Below are 22952 nucleotides of genomic sequence, written 5' to 3' on the forward strand. Positions count from 1 at the left end.
CAAACAATGCAGCAAGTAAGAAAATCAATTTAAAAAAAAATTATTTTATGAAAATATTCAAAGGAATGGTTAAATTATTCGTTGAAATATTCATCTTATTTCTTAGTAGAAACCATATTAGTGACCATTGTCCATTATACATATATTTTATATATTAAGTACATTAATGATGACTTTCGATAAAAAGAAACGCTCCTCCTATTAGTATGAATAATGATACAGAGTATTTATGAGATAAAAATACTGTTCACAGTCTTAATTTCACTAAACAACGCAAAAATATATACTAATTTTTAAATTATAATATCTGTAGCATTCGATATCAATAATTCATTCTCGTCGTAAAATCCTTCACGTTCGTTGCTTAAACAATGGTTCAGTGATTATTCCACAAAAAGCAATTTCGCGCAAGTCACTAAAATCTCGATCACAATACATCTGGCACCCAAAACTCCATCAATTGAAATTTATTTATTTATTTTATGACAACACATACCAGGAAGGCTTTACAGGCAACCCCAATGCGCCCTCCTGGCCAATTACAAATATTGCAGCATTTTTCATTATATAAGTAACTGAATTACGAGACACTGAAATACTCGCAAATCAATGAGACATCTATCAAATCGTACACAAACTTATGTATTGCACATTAATCAAACAAATTATTGGTGACATATTGTATATAACCAGCAGTGTGGTCTAGTGGTAAGTGTTGTATTCTATCGTGCTATAGGTTACGAGTTCGCTTCCCGCTGGAGTATCATTGCTGGCCAGACCTTGGTTTGACGAGGTCGGTCGTTTCATATCAGAATTTGTCAATTTTTCTGATTTGAAACGATTCCTGTGAAATTGGCATTATTATCCAATTTTCTGTTGCGAAAAAACCTAGAGTTAATATTGCTATCTCTTAGGTTTCGCCAGATTTTCTCCATAGATGTCTCTATGGATGATTATTGAGTATTGTTACATGAATAAGTTATTCATTGTTATTTATCGTACAATGTTTGTAATATCTGACAATAGATGTCAGATATTGTTCAGATTTACATGTATTAATCAATATGTGAACCAGGAAGGCGCATTTGGGGTTTACCTGTTAAGCCTTCCTGGTATATGTTTGTATATATGTATGCATAAAAATATGTATGTATGTAAAAATAAAAAATAAAATATATAGGAAGGATTTTTGGCCAATTTTTACCGGGAACCGTTTCAACAATGAAATCAGATAAAATTGGCAAACGATCAACCTGGAATCACAAATCCAGGTTTAACAAGCAGCATATTCTGAAAAATACATTTTCACTCGAGGCCCGGCCCTGGGATCGAACCCGGCACCTCACGACGCTAAGCAGAAGCTTAACAACCGAGCTATGCTGCTGGCTAAATATTGTATTAAAGAGAGCTCGAGTGTCAGTTATACATATGTCCATATTCGCATTTTTATGACAACGATTGTCGTGCGCGCAATCGCAAGCTGCGCAATATAATTCCTTAAATAATAAGCACACACAAAACTAATTGTAAAAAAGAAGCATGAAATCGTTCGATTTTTATGACTTCGAATCCAATTATACAAGTTTATAAATATGAGCTGAAATATCTAATTATCAATATATTATTCAAAACTATACATACATTTAAAAAAGTCTAATGGTCATTAAATTTGTAGCTAGCGACCAAATAATAAATTGACGAATAGTAACGTCACATGTGTTATGCACACGTGAGATTTTGAGGTTGACTAGTCGATCAGATTCTACATATTATGGCTTCCATAGATAGCCTTTTTAGTCTGTTTGATATTGAAAATCAAACAAATTCGTAAGAAATAATCATTTTTACATAGATTACATTATAATGCCAACTTTATTTGCATAGTATACTCTTTCAAAATACGTAAAGTTTACATTTTGTACGTGATTGTGTATTTTTTTTTAATTAGATCTTAATTATTGAAAAAAATTGTATGCGCCTATATAATCATGCTAATTATCACATTTTTATGTTTGTAACTATACTAATAAATTAAACCTGAAGTTTCGTATAGTCCTATGTAATGCATAGAAGTGGATAGCTTTTATTATAAATGTGATAATTACGCATTTTAGGTGCGTAAATTATTTATTGATAAATTTGCATTTTAACATGAATAAAAATGCATTTAAGGTACGTAAGCTATTTATTGATGTTTAACGTAAATAAAACAACATTTACAAAGCAATTATTATTTTTATTTATTTTCACTTACATACAACAACCAATACTATTCAATAAAACACAAATGAAGAAAAACAAAAAAACAAATGAAGAAAAAAAACAAAAACAATTACGTATTTAAAATTATAAGTTCTCTGCAATGGTTTTCAAGAAAGTCATTAATATATTTTGGTCGCGAAATTTGTTGCAGAATACAAATTCGTGAATATATGAAGGTATATATATACCTACATATGTATGTATGTATCTAGATACAATTTGAAAATAATTTACGCACCTAAATTGCACAATTACCATGAATATGATAATACCTTAGCTTTGGGGCCAGATGATACACCAAAATTTTGAATCATACAGTTTAAACAGCATAAATATTTTTACATATTTCAGAAATCAACAAAATAATGATAACCACCTATCAAAAAACAATCTGAAGAGAAGCTCTAGTTCTATTTCAACGAATAAAAAAAAGCTAAAATGCGACGAAGACGAACTAAATTTTATTATGTAAGAATAGAAAAATAATAATGTTAATGTCATAATAACATTAGAAAAATAGATAATATGATCCCAATAAACACTAAAACGTAAAATTATACAAGATGTGTTTAACATTATTTTTTTGTAGGTCAGATAAACCACCCAAAATAAACGTACATTCAGTTACTACTGATAATGGATGTTTACATGAAGTGGTATTTAATACTAATAGTATACCTGAACTAATAGTTAAGAATAATCCAGCAAAGAAATATAAATTTGATTTGGATCCATTTCAAAAACAAGCAATTCTGTGCATCGACAACAACCAATCTGTTTTAGTATCAGCTCATACTTCAGCGGGGAAAACAGTTGTAGCTGAGTAAGTCTAAGTTTCAACAAATAATTATTACTTTTAGTTACTCAATCATAGAATCAAGATATATAAAATAGTTTATTTATAAATATACACCTGTCCTTCGATCTATAATATTAATTTTGCGTGTTTCACTTTGATATCAATTGGGAGTGATGGATGTCTTACATACTATATTATTAACATTATATTTGACAATATCGAAATAATTATTATCAACAATTATATCTAGGTATGCTATTGCCCTAGCATTGAGAAACAAACAACGCATAATTTATACTACTCCAATTAAAGCACTCTCCAATCAAAAATATAGGGAACTTGCAGAAGAATTTGGCGACGTTGGATTAATGACTGGTGATGTAACAATAGAACCAAAAGCCTCGTGTATCGTTATGACAACTGAGGTAATAAATGAAATGGAAATCTTATTTCCCTACAATGTGGAATACTAATGAGTATATAGGCACATACATATTATCCTCACGTATATTTTAGATTTTACGAAGTATGCTATATCGTGGCTCGGAACTAGCAAAAGAAGTTGGATGGGTAGTTTTTGATGAAATTCATTATATGCGTGATCGAATTCGAGGAATCGTCTGGGAAGGTGTTGAAATATAAAAATGCATATTTATGTACTACCTAACTATAACTATGCATAACTTGAACTTATTTTTGTAGAAACAATTATTCTTCTTCCACACAACGTTCGTCATGTATTTCTCTCTGCAACAATTCCTAATGCGACTCAGTTCGCTGAATGGATTTGTTATCTTCACGATCAACCTTGTAATGTTGTTTACACGGAATATAGACCGACTCCATTACAACATTATGTATATCCAGCAAATGGTGACGAAATGCTTTTACTTGTCGATGAGAAGGTAAAATAAAAATATAACTACTAATATCAAATTATTAAGAAAATTAATTCAATGTATTCGTGTGATGATTCCAGGGATTATTTCATAAAAATAATTATAACGCTGCATTGTCAATGCTGGGTTCTGAAAATACAGAAAAACTCTTCAAAAAACAATCATTCCATACTCCGGGTCGAAATGAAAGTGTATTGAAAACTGTAAGAAATGTAATGCTTATAAATATGGCACCGTTAATCGTTTTCAGTTTCAGTAAAGCAGAATGTGAAAATTTTGCAATGGGCTTAAAAAATACAACTTATAACAGCGGTAATTACCAAACACCTTTGTAACCATAATACACATTCCTTTTTGAATTTTTACAAGATTATACTTGTAGATTCTGAGCGAAAACTGGTGGATGAAATATTTAATAATGCTATCAGTCTATTAAATGAAGATGAAAGACAATTGCCACATGTAGTAAATGTAATACCATTGTTACGTGAAGGTATTGGTTTTCATCATGGTGGATTGTTACCTATTATCAAAGAAACTATTGAAATTTTATTCGGAGAAGGATTAATTAAGGTACTTTTTATAATTCATTATAGAGAGCACATAAAGAAATCTTTTGCCATAGTGAATAATTGAAATATTTAATGAATAGCAATTAACTGTGCTGTGTTGTTAATTTCAGGTGCTCTTTGCGACAGAAACTTTTGCAATGGGTCTTAATATGCCAGCTAAAACTGTTATTTTTACCAGTTTACAAAAATATGATGGTTCCAAGTCACGAAACGTTAGTCTCTACATATTTAATGTCAATATAATTCTTAATTTATGTTTATAATAATTCATAGACTTTTAGATTTCTTCTGGAGAATATATTCAAATGTCGGGTCGAGCTGGAAGGCGAGGTATAGATGAAAAAGGTGTAGTAATAGCGTTGGTACATAATATGGAAGTGACCGAAAAATTATATGAAATTATTTCTGGAAAAGCTGATCCGTTAAATTCAACTTTTCACTTAACATATAATATGATATTGAACCTGCTGAGACAAGAGGAAATCAATCCTGAATATATTATCCAAAAGAGCTTTCTACATTACCAAAACCGTGCAGCAATCAAAGATAAAAAGAAATGTAAACAAATTCATTCGTATTTTTTTTTAATTTACTATATTTTTGTGCATATATATTCAACATTTCTCTTATAGTTTTACAAAAAAACAAAAATAAATATGACAATAAGGTGATCGAAAATGAACCAGCGGTCTTATCGTATTTCGAGATCAAACAAAAGCTATCCGTTTTACACAATAAGATTCGAGATATAATATTATCTCCAAAGTATATAGTGAAATTTATACATCGAGGGCGTTTAATAAAAGTATGATAAATTAATATTATTTCGTTATATGATAACAATATCCCAAATGTGTTTTTAAATCATTTTACTATCTGATTGCTTATTTTAGTTAAAAAGTGAAGACAATGAATATGATTGGGGCGTTATTATGAACTTCAAAAAGAGTATTAAAAAAAGCCCACATTCAAATATAAGAGACAATAAATATCCAAATTTTGACATGAAAATCGATGTACTGTTGCATGTGGAGAAATCAAACTCCTTACCAAATTATATTCCTAATCCATTTTCCACTGAAAAGGTATGTTCATAGATAAATAAGAAGAATATCAAGATATTTATAATTTATATATATATTTATATTTAAAATAAGGTTTAATTATTTAAAAATCCGTTTAAACTATTTTACTCTGATCAGACTCCAATAAAACTGCCCTAATTCAGAAAATTCTGTTTTTGGTTGTGTCATAAATTTTCGATGTTAGACTGAATTTTTTGTATGTCATCTGTGAGACCTCATTACATATGTATGTATATACATACATGTTAAAATATTTTTATCACATAATAATTTGAATTTTAAACTTCTTATAACATTGAAAAACATGAGCTTTTTACAACTGTTTTTATATTTACAAATCTTGTACATGTATGTATGTTTGAAATTATCATTAACCGGACTGAAACGGCTTTTTTTTTAGAAGGGACAAGTCGGAACATTTACTGTTGATTATCGGTTAATATATCAAATAAGTGCTGAGACTGTTGATATATCTCAATTTAATGGCAATAAGAATGAAAAACAAAAAAAGTTTTTGAAATTTATTAATAAGATAAAAAATGAATATCCAGATGGTTTGCCACTTCTTCATCCCATATCAGATATGAATATCACTGATGAACGTGTTCCACGTATTGTAGAAGAAATAACCAACTACGAAAATGCGTTAGTATCAACATAAACCTTTATAATGGTATAAAATTAATCTTAGCATTTCTTCCCGCGCAGTTGATTTTTACTATAAAAAAATCATGTCATAACTAGAGGTAGGACCGGAAGCGTCCCGTTCATTGTTAATTGTTCGCTGTGCTTTGTTCAATTTTATGAAGAACCTTTTTTTTTTTGCACTCTAGCTTTATAAATAGACCCAAAACGCCCTGATTCCTGGAAAAAACACGCTTCCGGTCCTACCTCTAGTCATAACACAAACTTTTACCAAAATTTTATTGGTATTTTAACTTGATATTTTATAGTAAAAAAAAGATTTGTATCAACGTAGGAGCAGAGTAATACATGCATAATGGGTGACCGTGAAAAAGTCGAAAATATTCGTTTATCATGCATACATATGAAAAACGATTAGTATATATATATCAGTGGCGTGCGGTAAAAGTCTGTCTCCCCCCGTCGTACATCCTCACTTAATTTGCGCGAGCAGGATACAACAGCAACAAGAGGAACAGGCTTTTGCCTCCCGTATCCTGCGCGCGCACATTAAACACGGCTGTATTACCAAAAGAGAGATAATTTCACCGCATGCCACTGATATATATATATTATTTATACATAGTATCGTTTACCATGCACCCTTTTTTTTTGATCTTTCGATATTCAATCTTTGCCTTCCGATATTTGCTTTTTCGACCTTTTCGCTTTCGGTCCCGTGAAGTAGACCCATACATAATACATATTTTATTGTTTCTTCACAAAATATTATGTTTCAGATTATTAAGGCATTCATTACACAGAAATAAAAATAGGAATTCACTATGTGAAAAATTAAAAGCTAAACAAAAAATCTTATGTGAAATAAAAGATTGTGAATTAGAAATTACCAATGTAACGCGAATGTTAATGCTTAACGAGCTACAGCAGCGTAAGTTAGTACTTAGGACTCTCGGTTATTGTGATGACACTGATATTATAACTGTAAAAGGAAGAGTAGCTTGTGAATTTAGGTATTTTTTTGTTATTCATTTAATACTTTATCTGAAAGAATGCTTAATTTAAAGAAAACTTTTGTTCGCAGTTGTGATGAATTGCTCCTAACTGAGATAATTTTTAGTGGAATTCTCAATAAAACACCAGTAGATTACTGTGTGGCATTGTTAAGTTGCCTACTTTGCCAAGAAAAAATTGCAAATGAACCTAATTTTGATGGGTTAATCACAGAAGCCATAGGCAATGTGAGAGTGAGTATTTTCCTTTTTTACAAACTTTTTATTATTAACTTGTATGTATGTATATATGTATGTACATACATACATACACTCAAAACACTTAAAACCAATATTTAAATGTACAACATATTCAAATAGAGTAATGAATTGTAATAAATTAAAAAGAAAATTTGATATTTATTGACTTATATCGTCATAAAAAGTACATATGTGTTCTATAACTGTTATATTTTTTTAGCAACTCATTTCTAAAGTTGACAAAGTCATGAAAGATGTGGGTTTAGTAGAGTTGACATCTGATACCATCCATGAATTCCAACCACATATGATAAACGTTATATTAACATGGTGTGGGGGAGCTTCTTTTCTTGAAGCATGTAAAGTAACAAGCATTTATGAAGGTAGAGAAATATCTATGCATACATGGATTCTATGTTTTTATTTTATGAAACATCATTATTTCTGTTTAAATATTGTTTTAGGATCTATCATTCGATACATGCGTGGGACGGAAGAAATTTTAAGACAACTTTTTAAGGCTGCAAAAAATATAGGAAACATTGATCTTGAAGTAAAATTGAGCGACGGAATTAAACGATTGAAAAGAGGGATTGTATTTGCGGCTAGTTTGTATTTATAATTTCAATAAATACCCAAAATAAAATTTGCATTTCGTTTTATCATTAAATTTATATATAATATTTACGTGTAGGTATGTATAATTGGAGCCTCTCAAAAATAAATTCGAGGTTCAGACCAACCAATATTTTTGTAACGCCCTGTCCCCCTTTTTAAAAAATCAAAACCCTGGAAGAAGAAAATGCTTTTTAAAAAATAAAAAAGTTTTTATTTTTTATTTAATATTTACAAAAGTTTTTCGTGCTTTAGCACCAGCAAAATCAGATTTTGTCCCAAAATTATTCCGTTATTTTTTTTATATTCCGGTTCAAGTAAAAATATATGTATTGGTTCGGTTCCGGAAAAAATAACGGCTTTCGGTTCAGTTCTGAGTGATAAATTTTTATCACGAAGTCCGCGAAACTTGAAACACATTGAAAATGTTGCCGAAAATTGGTATTAACGATATGTATCGGAAAACAGTAAAAATTAAAACAATTTTACAGACAAAGATATAAATCCGCATTTATCTTAATGGCTTTAAGTAAAATATCCAACACGAGTATTTTGAGATCTGCCAAAACATACGATCAGTCATAATGATTTTCATTCCAACAGTGAGTTGGAATCTTGAACCTTTTTTTCAAATATACAAAGATGGGTGAATGAATGGTCCCGGCAAAAATTTTCGTTGGTTAGTTCCGGCAGTTTTCGGTTCAGTTCCGGTTCGAAGCCCCGCTTTTGAATGGTATAAGTATTACGTTTATAAATAGTTTGTATTATTCCGTAAATATTTAATTAATTTTGGAAGTCAATAATAAAATTATAAGAATATTTTACAAAGATTTCCTAATTTGGTCTCTTAACTCAAATAAAGAAATGTTTACAGTACTAATAAATTTATTCTCTTTCAACATGCTTAACAGACCAAACCTTCCGACTTGACAAATTAAGGTCTATAACTACTTTTATTGTGCTGCTCGTTGGATCATTTTCAAATGCTTGCAAAATTAATTCATCGACCTGGTAATGGTATGGTAAAAGATTGGTAAAAGAAGCCATTACACCTACTACGTTAATAAGTCCATGCCGTGAAAATCTGTTTTTATCGTAAAAAAAATATTTGTGCAGGAGCATAATAAAAGGGGACTTGGTATGACGTCCTTCTTTTCGAAATCAACGGGCACAACACTAGAATATATAGCAAAAGGTAATACAAAGCTACAAAATCAATTAATTTTTTCAATGTCCTTAATTTAGTCAGGTGGTAAATCCTTTTTAAATCTTCTGTCGGGCGCAATATGGTGTACATAGAGTTTAAGAGCTATGTGCAGAGAAATGTTATAACATTTCTCTGTCTATGCGCTTTGCCTGTCTATGTTACTACGCCATCGAAAATCGCGTCGAAAAATGACTAAAGAATTAAATTTACTACTACTAGTTTGAAACTCGGTTACAATTTGAAATTCGGTGAATTTGTCTTTCGATATAAAGATATTAGATAAATTTATCTTTCGGTCTACAGATTTTCGATGAAAGCGGTATTAGTGGAATAGCATTCGGTGAATGGATTTCAGTGTATAGCATTGGCGCCGTCCACACATAGGGTTGCCAACCGTCCCGGAATTGGTATCACTGTCCCGTATCCCGGATGAATGCTAAATTGTCCTGGAAATTTTGAGGAAACTATTACATTTTTTTTTATTGAAATTGACATCGTGTACATAAATCCGTTGAACGTCCTTCTAACGTACACACAGTCCCAGGACAGAATATTACGCCACCCCATTGAACCGCGTTCGCGCCCATTTAAAACGGTTATAAATAATTCACAATAAGATCTTTTGGGCTATTTTTTTTGTTGTAAGCTCATCCTTATTTACTACTTTATTCACCAACAAAAGATAATACAACATTATCCTTCAAAATGTCTTCAAAAATAAAAGTGAAATGAGATAAATGAGTTTGCCCCTGAATTACGTAAAGCATATACGAGCGTTTGTGCGAAGATTTTTTTATTATTTCGTTAACAACACCGTGATTTTTTCTTTTGCTGCAGCTTTACTATATTTTTAGGGTAAGTTGATGATTAATTTGTAAAAAAATACTTTCATTTATGTTTTAAATTGCTTGTGAGTCTTAACCCTTTGACTGCTACAACAACGATAAATCGTTGTTTTGAAATCGGCGAAGATTGCTACGACGATCGTTGTTGACGTCATTAATTGTCGTATTTCAATACTTTCTTTGAGCCACCAGCGCATCAGTGGCACGAAACATTTTTTTTATATACGTATTTATATTTATTTTTCAATCAAGCTTTATAAATATTTATCAATTTTTTAAATAAAAGCTCTTCAATTTCGGGTTCATCATCAAAGTAAATTTCGGGTTCGTTGTCAATGTCATATAAGGAGTTATTACTTGGGAATTGATTATTATCGATAAATTCATTTTCAGAATCAGTAGAGCTGCTGATTTGTCGAGTTCCTCGGCGAGGAGCTATTATTTCGCTTTCATCACTTTCACTGTCCGATATCATTTTGCAGAGTTAAAATAAATGGCAAAAAACAATAGAAATCCGCTTTCAATTATATAGGTCACGAGACGTCACGAATTCATGCAATCAATCAAATGCAACTGAAATGCATACAAAATGTTTATGATACATGTTGAAAAATTATTTGATTATTAGAAACTTCGCATCCTTGTGTGTCTCGCTCACACGTACACAATTAAAACCAAGAAAGAAAGAGAGAGAGACCGCTACCTGTTTCGAATATATCGCATGTTGTAAGGATACATCGATATCTAAAAATAGATTATTGAAAAGAATAAAGCCTCGGAAAACAATCGTCAAAACTTATTTAGTGTATATACATATGTAGGTATCTCTTTCGCACGCACGCATGTAAAAGCAAGACAGAAAGAGAGAGCACGAGTCCACGACTGCTTCTTAAAAATGTATATAAAGTATTATAAAAATTACGAGTGTTCGGCGAAGTAAGTATGTAAAAAAAAATATTATATTTATTTTTTTTCAAAATAATTACAAATGTTAGCATTTTTCGCTTGGACATTGAAAAACCTCGTAGCAGCCAAAGGGTTAAATAGATTAGTCGAAAAGCAATTCTTTTTAAAGAGAGAAATGCAAGTATTATAGCATTAATAAAAACTAGAATGTTTTATAAACATAAAATCGCGACAATAGAGGGTATAAGTTATACGACTGTTTGCAAAATAAGGAGACACTTTGGCGATTTCACTTTCTTCCAGATGTTAGACAAGGAAAATGATGACAAGATATGGGCAGAGTATTTCAAAGAGCATGAAAAATCGGTTGAGCTGATGAAAATTGTGTCTTTCATTATGTCCATCCCTGCAGTAATGCTTACCCAGAAAGAGTATTTAGTCACATGAAGTGTGTGGACGAAGGCCAGGAATAACATAAATATCACCTTGGTAAAGGCGAAATTGCAAATAAGACCTCTTTTACTCTTATGTATATATTTTTTTGTATTCGAATAAAGGAACCAAAGTAATATTTTCCGCATGTAAAAACTATAAAATATGTTCCGAACGAATAAAAAAAAATATATAAAAATTGAGTTTTGAGCTATTTGTCCCGGAATTGTCTCAGAAAAAGTTGGCAACCCTATCCACATACACGAATTCTACTACCGATATTTCCATATCCAGTTCCTAAATAGCAACCACAGGTTGCAATATGGGAACTGGATATGGAAATATCGTTAGTAGATATCGTGTGTGTGGATAGGGTTGCCAACTTTTTCTGAGACAATTCCGGGACAAATAGCTCAAAACTCAGTTTTTATATATTTTTTTATTCGTTCGGCGCATTCGACCAGTTTACATGCTCCCGCCGACGGGATACCGACACGGCCGGAAAGAGCACAGCCAACAGCCATGAGGGCTTTTGGCACCTATACAATTATTGGCAAATTAGTGGAATATTGTCTATGAATTATGAATATATATGTATATTCATAATTGTACTTTAAAACGACTTTTTTCTTTGATAAACAATATGTGGTCCAATTATAAAACGCATTTGAATGTTAAAACTTTAAAATGTATGTTATTTTCTAGTAAAATTTTAATTAGTCTTACAAGAACGTTCAAGAAAATTAATTAAATTTTCTCTAAATCAAATATTTAGAAAAAAATGTAAAAGGGGCCGGCATCGACAGATACGCACGCGGACGACCGACGATTCCTTGGAATGGATCTGTTTATAAACGTTGAAACCGATTTTTTATTTTCATAAATGTGCGTCCATGATTATCTAATGTTCGTTAACGTTATTAGTAATTTAAATATTTAAAAATATTTTTTTAGGAAAAATGTCCTGGTTTTAAATTTGAAAAAATGGTCTCCATACTCGCGACGTGATCATGAATGATAAAATCGATAGTTGAATATTATTCCCACTATTATTCTTTTTTATTGCCACAAATTTCAATATAGTCTACTCAAACGTTACAACCACACTACCGATATCTACACCCGATATTTACGAATTTTTCCATATCCAGTTCCCATATTGTGGTTGCTATTTAAGAACTGGTTATGGAAAAATTCGTAAATATCGGGTGTAGATATCGATAGTGTGGACGTAGCCAAAGCTTCTATTGCAATTAATATTTTGTGAAACACGTTTTTATGGATGAAATTCGATTTCTGTAATTTCTTTCAGCTTCATAAAAAAAAAGAAGAACTCGTAGATAATATTGGCTCGTATATATTATATGTTGACATTTTATTTATTTCGAATAAACGTCAGTTTTATTATGACGCGAGGTAGTGGCGCGTACTCGACCGCTTTCGACCTGCGAAACAGTCGTAAGAAAGCGATTGCAAAGGTATAAATAGAGGGCGCTCGCGCCGCGTCGACGATTTCGAGCGTACGGGCGAACCGTTCAGTCGCTGCCTGACCTTCCATGAGAGAGACGGTGAGCGCAGTTTCAGCCGCAGCCGCAGCGGCGCGGCCCAGAGGACGAACGCGTCGACCCACCAACACCACCACCACCATCGTCGATACCTTCAACACCATCACCATCGACACCGACACCACAGACATCACCTTCAGTAGCAGCACCAGCTCCAGCGCGGCCAGGTCGCGGCTTTAGCGTCGCGGACTTACCACCGACTCTCGTCAACCCGAGCGACCAACTTCAGTGTAGCTGTGCTTTATTCGATAGGTAGATAGACAGATCCAGTGATCGGCTTCGACATGACCAACTGTCAGTCGCGCGCTGCGGCGGCCACGGCGGCTGTCGCCCCCAGCGGTCGTAAACCGCGCCCTCCCAGGCATCATCACGGCCACCCCGCACACGCGCCCACCCACGCGCACGGCCACAGCCACGCGCACGCGCACGCCCGCACGAGACAACCCTCGTTCGCGGCCAGCAAGTGGGGCGACGCGCCCGCCGCCCAGGCCCTACCCCGCCCGCCCACACACTGGACGCGCGTGGGGCCTGCCGCAGCTCATCTCCAGCTGCACCAACACCAACACCTGCAGTTGCACCAACAGCTACAATTCCACCAACAACATCAACACCAACACCAGCTGCTGCAGATGGCCGCATAGCCGATCGCCATCTAAATTGACGCCAACGCCAACGCGTGAACGACGACGAGTGAAAGGGGTGGTCGGTCCTCGCGATCTGTCGCTTTTTCCGCGACGAAAACTAGAGACGTGTGTATATTTGAAGCGAGGCCGACCGCAGTGTGAACGAGAGAGAACGCCGTCATACGGCGATTGGTATGTGTTTGTCGTTGCATTCAATATTTTCAATTATTTGCATAAAAAAAGAGACTAATGTTAAAAATCAAATCTAATCTAATAATATATATATGTATTATTATCATTTTATAATCGTGCGCGTCCGACGTAGAGAGATCTTATTTCTGTCGTTTCTTTGTTTGTATATTCGAGAGTGAGTGAGCGAGAGAATGTGTGCGAGAAAGAGAGAGAGATATCTATATATATATATGAATAGGAGGCGCTACGTTGCGCCCGAGAACAGAAAAATCCTTTTTATTATATTCTGTGGAAAATAATTGTATTTGACAATATAATTTTGATTGTAAATATTATAAATATATATGTATACATATTATATAGAGTGGATAGACTACAAATATTGGGTCTTAAAGTTTATAGAGATGTGTAATTGTACAACTGTGATGTTCCAAGTCGATGTCGACGCGACCGGACCACCCCACGACTTCCTTCGGCCAAAAGGTGAAGCGCTCTCGCGGCCCTTTCGGGGCGCGTTCGCGATCATGCTCGTCCGAAAGTTTGACGGATTCCGTGCCGATACGATGAGCGACTGTTCGATCGCATCATCATTATTTTAAAAACTTCAATTTTGCACGAAGCTGTATTGTGAGCGTGCAGCGAACGCGCCCTTGCACCGAACGAACGCGTCTTGAAAATTGAGACGCCATTTTGAATATAGGTTTTCAGTACATTTCGTTCGTTCGGCACGAAAGCTCCTTCGGAAATTAAATATAAAGCTCGATTCGAACCCGCCAATTTTCGACCGGCCGGTCGGCGAGCTTTACGCCGTTTTGTTTTGTTTTTTTTTTTGTACTTCGCACAACCCCGAGGTTGTACGCTAGTCTATACGGCGTTATACGCGTTATTGTCGAGAGCTTTACACCGAAACCCCACAAATCCAAAGGAAGTCGTTTATTTTATTATATCATAGATTAATGTATTGTTTTTGATCTAATTTTTATATTTATATTATTGCAAAACGAACCTAAAAACCTCACGACCGCCGTCCTTCGACGTTGTGAGCCCAAAAAAATAAATAATTATAAATATATTAACCCTGGGGTTTATGTTAGTTTTGGGGTAGTTCGCGTTTCGCGCAGACATCGCAGTGCATTTACGCGTTGCGTGCGTGTGTTTGTTTGTATGCGTGGGGATGTTATGTGGTCGTTTGCGTGACGTATGTGAGAAATTGATGTTTGTAGTGGGGGCGGGGCTTTGCCCTCTCGAGGGCTATTTACGCCGGCGAAAGCGATCCCAAATGTAATATTATGCGTGCCGCTCATTAAGAGTCGCATCTTTGCCGTTTCGATGAAGTATGATCGCATTCGCTCGCGTGACGGCCGCACTATGTCCGCCTCTGTAAATTGTAAAATTAATGTAAACGTTTGCCGAGGTGTGGGTCTCCGCCCGATGTATGATGAGATGGTGTAGAGAATGGTCGAGGTAGGGCGCAGGACGACGGCGAAGGGCACAGCCCCGCCCGTCGTCCTGCGCCCCCCCCTCGCAGTGCACGCCCGCCGGCCGAAAAGGCCGCGTTTTTAGATCGCAAACAGTACAAATTTGTATTTCTAATTTTAAAATCTTGACATTTTTAGTCGATCGTATGTATGTCGCCGGGGGGCTACGCCCCTCCCCAACGAGATTTATATATTGTAAATTTTATTGTGATGCACAGCCAACGAGACCAATAAGTAAAGAAAAAATACTAAATGTAAATTAAGTGAGCCCTGTTGGCGCTGCAGTTTTGTGTTGCATTTTACTTTGTTAAAAAATCTATGACGCGCCTTACATGGCCGTCCAAAATGAAAACATTTTTCTTCTTTTATGTATTTTAAAAATGGAAAGACGACCGCGACCATTTCTGCGATTCGATTCGTCCCTTCCATTTCAATTTCACATTTCGATTCAAATTCCAAATCTGCTAAATTCAAATTTTATTTCATATATACAATTTATATAATATATTTAATTTCTGTTTAGACTTTTAAATCGAACGCTTCTATGTTATTGTGTAAAATGATCTCAGTTGTATGTTTTCCGACAATTATTTTTATCCGAATTCACATTTCCTCAATGCAGCATCAGCGCGTGTATTAAAAGTTGCGCTGATGTCTTAAGAAAAAAAATTATTGAATTAATCAAGAAAAAAGTATGAAGTCTATAATCTCAATACATGTAATTGGGGAAGATCTGAATTTTATAAATACTGTGATGTTCGAAAATAAGAAATTTATTAATATTTTACACGAAACAAAGTTTAAATATTGTATGTTATTTTTAAGGCATATAATGTTAAGTGATCAAAATTTGTAAAAAAAAAAAACCAAACAAACAAATGGACACTTGAAGCACAGACAGCCCCGAAGCTCGAAGCAGACGATATCCAACCAAATCGTTCCAATCATATCGAAGTTTCTTCCCTCAGTACAATTGTCCCTCGTACACGATTATAATATTCCTCACGAAATGTTCCTGTACCTTAAGTCTGAAATAGACGATCGTCCATATATCCCAACAACCTTATCCCATCCCTAATTCCCGTCCTTCCCGGGCTCTTATCAGAGCCCCCAATTAAATTGCAATCGGTAATTGACATATCATCATCAAGAAATTGAACAATGCAACAGGGTCATCAGTGCTGCGCCACATCGCCGAAGATCTCCATTAAAATATCAAAGAAAATTTGCAAGACTTTCTAGATCAAAACATGGAAAGTCGCATATCAGAGGAAAAAACGACCACAGACTTGGATGAAACAAAGTCAAATGTTCTTTCTTTATGTAAGTGATTTATTATGAATTAAAATTATCATTGAGTAGGGCTGTCAAGTAAATTATGCATACAAACTTTTCCACTAGATAAGCAAAATTAAAAGTAAAATGTAATTACGTAAACTAACTACTTATCGAGTATTTTTCATAATGAAAACGAGATTTCAATTGGTCGACGAGTTTTGTTATGAATTTCTGATATGTATGCGAATACTATTAGAAAGATTCAAACGAATAGAACATCTCGGCCCAAAATTCTTAAGTGATATAACAAGAATCACGCATTTTTTTTCAAGGTTTATATTAGATTCACTTCGTCCAAAGTTCATACTGTAAAGTAAACTGAAATTATAGATGTAGATGAAAATGACAACCTTGTAAATAAGCTAACTGAAAATAGAATTAAAAAAAAACTGCTAGTATAAATAATCGTCGGAATTGACGGACTGCGTTCCCTAACCGATAGAAAACGCTTCGTTTAATCTTACCTTAAGTATTTTAAAGCAGAACAAAATAATATATTTATATGTATTCAAATTTAGCGAACAATACGAATTATTACGTGGAAAACTAACCCACCCTTTCATAAACAGATCGATATTTTCATCTACATATCCTGATATGTACACACGGATGGTATACAAATTTAAATATGTATGCATGTGCATGGGCGCCTGCAGGGGGGGAGCAAGGGGGGCACTTGCCCCTCCCTGGATTGATTGAAAATAGTCAAATATTTAGTTGTATGAGCTACATACATCTTCCAGAATTCCAACTGCAAGTTCAAAACCTGCTCAGTGTAGTAAAACTTTACCGAGGTGATATTCCGATAACTATTTCAGGGATATTTTTGAGAAAACAGTACAACTCGCACAGAAAGTGGATATTGAACTGATTATCCCAAGACAGTGTGGAAGACAAAAGCATCGAAGTAATCCGGGAACCATAAGTGTTGAAGAGTACTTCAGACAAACAGTTTACATTCCATACTTAGATTATCTAATTAACTCAATGGAGAGTCGATTTTGTGAAGCCAACAGTGCACAGCGTTGCTACATCCTTCGAAATTGTGCAAACTGAATCGTCAACAGTTTAAGGATATAATGTCTACTATTAATCAGATATACCACATTGATAATTTTGAAACTGAAGCCTTGAGTTGGTTTGATTTTTGGAAAACGCGAGAATACAAAAGTAGCCCAGATTTCATCGACTTGTTACCTTTTACAAAGTTTTATCCGAGTGTCAGGTATGCCTTACTAGTTTTTACGTTACGTTCACCATACAAATACGCTACAGTAAATTAAAACTACGTTGAAAATTTTCTGCGGGCGCCCATGTGCACGTGTGCTATTTACATGCATATTTATGCCTTGGTAGTTAAATCGTCCGAATCGATATTGTAGGTATATCATAAATCCTTCATTTCATCTACAAATAAATGCGCGACGTACATTGATTTACATATGTTATTGGTATTCCTTTGGGAAATACAAAGTTTTCCATTCCATTGTCCAAAATTGGAGATGTATTATTCATTTGGTGAATATAGCGCAGCACGGGTTACATATTTGTTTGTTTGGCGTAACCCACATGCGCCGTGCCTGAAAACGTTGCGTAGGCACCCCACGTAGTCAAATAAAACGATTCGACTTTCTCTGAATAACAAAGCGACGTTGCCACATCTTTTGTTTACGTGCGCTTTGGATGTACATATACATAACCAACATTCGGTTGAGTGATGGTATGAATTCATAAAAAAAATCAAACACCGAAAATATCTTGTTTACAAAGTCATTTGGAAACTTGACTTGAATCCAGAATTGTGCCATTTATGTACATACATACATACATTGTAATTTGTTATGCAAGCTATAAAATATACATATGTATGAATGTTTATTATCTGTTTGCGAATTTGACTTTCTTTATAATTTTCGTAGTACATACGTATAAGTTCAGTTACTTTTTACAACTTGATTTTAATGCCTTTTGCAATTTGATTGCTAAATATGGTTTAATAACATAGTTAATAAATATCACTAGGCGAACTTCTAAATGAAAGCGTCAAATAAAAAACTACGAACTGGATAAACGTCAGGCACTTTTCAGAAATTCGAATTTCAAACGCGTCTTACATGATATTTTTGCACCATCGTAATGGAGGAGGATCCATTTACTTATATTGATGACCAAAATGAGCAATATGGCAAAGTATGAAAACGATCGGATAAGAGGCAAACTTTTTCCTGATTTGTAATCGTAAGTGAAACGTAAAGGAGGTATATAAAAAAAGGACAGTTTTTTACAATTGACGACTATCCATTTCATTTTCTCAATCCTTTTTTTCAATATTCATTGATAGATAGGGCTGCCAGGCGTCCCGGTATTCCGTGTTTGTCCCGGTTTCAAGCCTCTCGTCTCGGCATCCGAAGGAACTTTTCGGGACAGTCAAAAATCCCGGTTTTATATTATACTCATTGTTCAGAGATACCGAGTTCTCGCAGTTACTAAGTTGAAAAAAATAATATCAAAATACGTGCAATAGTGTAGCCATCAACGGTCACTTTAAAACGTGGGGGGTGGGGGGGATACAATTAAAATGTCCCGGTTTGGATATCAATAAAGCTGGCAGCCCTATTGCTAGAAAGCTTCTCCAGTCCTTTTCCAGTAGTCTTGCACACTTTTCATAGTCAGCACACAATCTTAATTGGGAATCATTGGAAATAGTAACTAAAGTTAAGTCTAAGAAATCTTTTTCAAGGACTACATTGACAATAAATCAATGTAAGACATTTATTTAATGATCGTACTAAATGTTTCAATATAAAATTTAATTCAATTCAAATATTTTGATCTGAATAATTTAATTAAACTAAATTATCCTCTTGTACCCTTCGATGTTTTTATTTTTGCCATGATAAATCTTATAAAGGTGATTTTTTTATCACATACATGTCATCTGATGAAGATTTCTAAAGATATGGTATAGAAGCTATCCAATGAAGATGTGATCATGTATTCCATAATTTTCTGAAGTATATATGTATATTTGATTGCATTCCTACAAATTAGATTTTATAATAAATATGTATAGTAAATCCACATTGCATTCTTGTCAGATTTACAACAAACTTTACACAAGTGTTTGTGCAAAAACACCAAACAGTGGCTGGCTTTTTTATATAAAAACGAAGGACTTGCAACCGTTTTACGGTTTGTTTTGTGTGACTCATAGACCGTAAACGTCAAACGCAAGGACAAATTCAAGGAGGGTGGTGGTGCTTTGGCAAAATCGTAAAAGCGCGTATGCGAACTGACGTGACCATTTTATGAGAGGGGGGAGTAGGAGTTACATACGTATTTAGAGCCAACATAAAACCGGTACTACTATGTTGGTGGGGAAGTGAGATAGAGCGAGTTTGCTTGAGTGAGATAAAAGGAGACAGGTGTGTATGTTTGTGAACGGCGGCGAGTCGATTTCTCGCAACTGCGCAGTGGCGAAAAGCGACGTTGCCGCTCTTCCAGTCACGTACAACAGACAGGGGGACTAAACTGTCGAACTGTTACGATAATAATCCAATTTTATTGTTGGTTTTCAAATGTGTCAATTGCATGATTTTGACTTGGCAGTGTGAAGAAAAACACACAATTTTTCATTGGTAAATAAATATTCTGATCAGCCATGCAAGCCCATAAGTGTATACTCTTCCTCTCTTATTTTACTATCAGAAGGAAAATTCAAAAGCAGAGGGCTTCAGCTAAATTAAAAATATTCCTGAGGTGACTTGATCGTAAGAAACAATATATTCACTTTTAAATTTCGAGGTGCCTGGAATTATTCTTTGAATCAATTGCCAAGATATTCTGATTAATAACTTATTATATACATATAAAGTTAATAATAGGAATTAAATTTTTAGATGATCATAAATTAATTAATAACATGAATTTAATCTAACAAAATAATTAAATAGATGAATTTAATCTAAAAAATTAATAAAATATATGAATTTAATCTAAAAAATTAATTAAATAGATGAATTTAAATATATAAAGCCTTCAGCGAAAATGATATCTCCTACAAAAATATTGGCAAATTAGTCAAATATTGTCTTTGTTTACCTGAAACACATTCATCTGCTTGAAGTACTTTTTGTGGTCCAGTGATAAAACGCAATATTGACTGTTGAAACTTAAAAATGTTTGCTAATCGATAAGAATAGTTTTAGCCAGTTCTGTGTAGGATTTTATAAGAGCATTAATTCTTTGTTAGTTTTTAATAATGGAAGAATTTAGAAAAAAAAATTTTTTTGATAAAATGTCCTGGTTTTCAATTTGAAAAAATGGTCACCTTATCATAACTAGACTTAGGTTACACCGAGATTACACTTAAACATGGTTTCCGCTATTCGTTCTATTGTCAATCTCTTGAAAATTACATGTTTTACTAGCTTTTTTGCCATCTTGCAAATACTGAATACTAATGAATTTTCCAAGAAAAAACCAAAAATAAAAGCTTTTAAAAAGAAACCGCGTATAACCACCCTTAAATCATCGTAGGTCAATAGAAATCAAGAACCATGTCAGCCTACTGCTTAAAATAACTTAAATAAGACATAAGTAAATAAACGTCGCCACGAGAATAAAAGTTTTTCTGTTTTGTCCATGAATGTCACTAACTCGCTCTCACTGTAGCTGCAACATGTGATTGGTAATGTCAGTTGGTCATGTCGGATATGGTTTTCAACCCCAGAATAGTGCATGTATTAAACGATTAAGTTGGCATGCTTGAATATATGTTAAGTTGGTACACTGCGTAACGCCGCGACTAAACAACGGTTCGTTTGATGCATTGAGGAAATAAACATAATAAAATCTCATTGAACTACCGCGTGTTCCTTCATAAATTCAATTCTACATATGTATGTAGAATTTCAAAATTTATTTCGAAATAATAACTCAAAAACAATATGCAGAAACCCTCTAGTGCTATTGGTTCAGTGATTATTCCGCAACAAGCGATATCGCGTAAGTCACTAAAATCTCGATCACGGAAGATCTGGCACCCAAAAATTCCATCAATCGAAAGCTACACACGCGTACTAACAATAACTAGAGTGCCAGATGTTTCGTGATCGAGATTTTAGTGACTTGCGCGAGATCGCTTTTTGCGGAATAATCCGTTTAGCAGTGATAATTAAAATTATTTAGCTCATTTTTTCTTAAAATTATTAGTTTCTATTTTGTTATGAATGTATGTAAAAAATATTGAATTCAAGGGATTTATAGATTTTATAGGAGAAAAATTTCATTATTATAAAGTTCAATTGTGTGAATCCTTCTTTATATTTAAAATTAAAGTTGTGAATTTCTAGATACGAATTTTAAGTGGGTGTGTATATTTTAAAAGAAAATTATAAATAAACCGTTGGATATTGTGATGAATCCTTGAATAGGAATGCTCTGGGTCTGGGTTTAGAATAGAAATTCGCTTGCATCACAGTATCTCTGAAATAGGACATTGAATAATCGATTTTGTTGCACTTTCTACTCTTAAAATTTTCATAATAATCTGGAAAATATTATGAAAAATAAACTATTGCAACTTTTGTTACAATTGATCTAACTTTTATATATATTTATATTTATAATACATTTATATTTTCTGAACTGAATGAACTACAAACTGACAATCTGATGTAATGTTATGTCCTGTTTACGGAACGACTTCAAATTTTGGCAGGTATTCTGTCAAAATATTCGATACTGATTAAAAATTATAATACTACATACACATTTTTTTTTATGTATGTAGAACAAATTGAGTAAACTAAACAGACGTCATAATTAGACAGGTGTTGAGTATTGTAAATAAAACAAATATTTACTTGATACACTGAATATTGTTGTAAACTACGGAATATTTTAAATTAAAAAAATCGTAGTATTGAACATGGCGTGTAAAAAAATGTTTAGATTTATTTTAAAAACGTGACTAATGATACCGCATTTTCCAGGATGTTGAATAGCCACCATATCAACAGTCTAAAATCCACATACGTGAACTGCGCAGTTATATTTTCGTATAAAAAAAATCGCAATTTATACATTTAATCATATTTGTGGAGACGAATATTGATTTATGAAAGATTACAAGACAAATCTAAGGATGAACTCCTGAAATCTATCATTTCCATATTGTCATGTAATTGTTACAGTTTATGCCAGTCATTTAATCTCCAAGTCGCAATGTAAGA

At 33.6% G+C, this 22952-nt stretch overlaps 1 protein-coding gene and 1 long non-coding RNA gene across 2 annotated transcripts in view; both read left to right on the forward strand.

Moving 5' to 3' along the window:
• The first annotated feature begins 1684 nt into the window (after positions 1-1684).
• LOC143917600 (exosome RNA helicase MTR4-like) lies at positions 1685-9005 on the forward strand. Its single transcript, XM_077439159.1, has 17 exons — positions 1685-1827; positions 2614-2730; positions 2852-3085; positions 3312-3486; positions 3578-3689; positions 3764-3966; positions 4041-4272; positions 4343-4533; positions 4643-4744; positions 4814-5090; positions 5165-5337; positions 5426-5617; positions 6018-6262; positions 7042-7275; positions 7347-7509; positions 7736-7898; positions 7980-9005. Exons 1-17 carry the CDS (start codon positions 1772-1774, stop codon positions 8135-8137), a joined length of 3027 nt encoding a protein of 1008 aa, XP_077295285.1. The 5' UTR covers positions 1685-1771; the 3' UTR covers positions 8138-9005.
• Positions 9006-20034: 11029 nt separating this feature from the next.
• The window catches only part of LOC143917603 (uncharacterized), a 28636-nt gene continuing 25718 nt past the window's right edge, over positions 20035-22952 (forward strand). The window contains exon 1 of the long non-coding RNA XR_013261082.1: positions 20035-20141. This is a non-coding gene — a long non-coding RNA (uncharacterized LOC143917603). The remainder of the gene's footprint in view (positions 20142-22952) is intronic.

This window comes from Arctopsyche grandis, chromosome 10, assembly GCF_051622035.1.
Source record: "Arctopsyche grandis isolate Sample6627 chromosome 10, ASM5162203v2, whole genome shotgun sequence".
In the NCBI taxonomy this organism is placed as follows: Eukaryota; Metazoa; Arthropoda; class Insecta; order Trichoptera; family Hydropsychidae; genus Arctopsyche; species Arctopsyche grandis.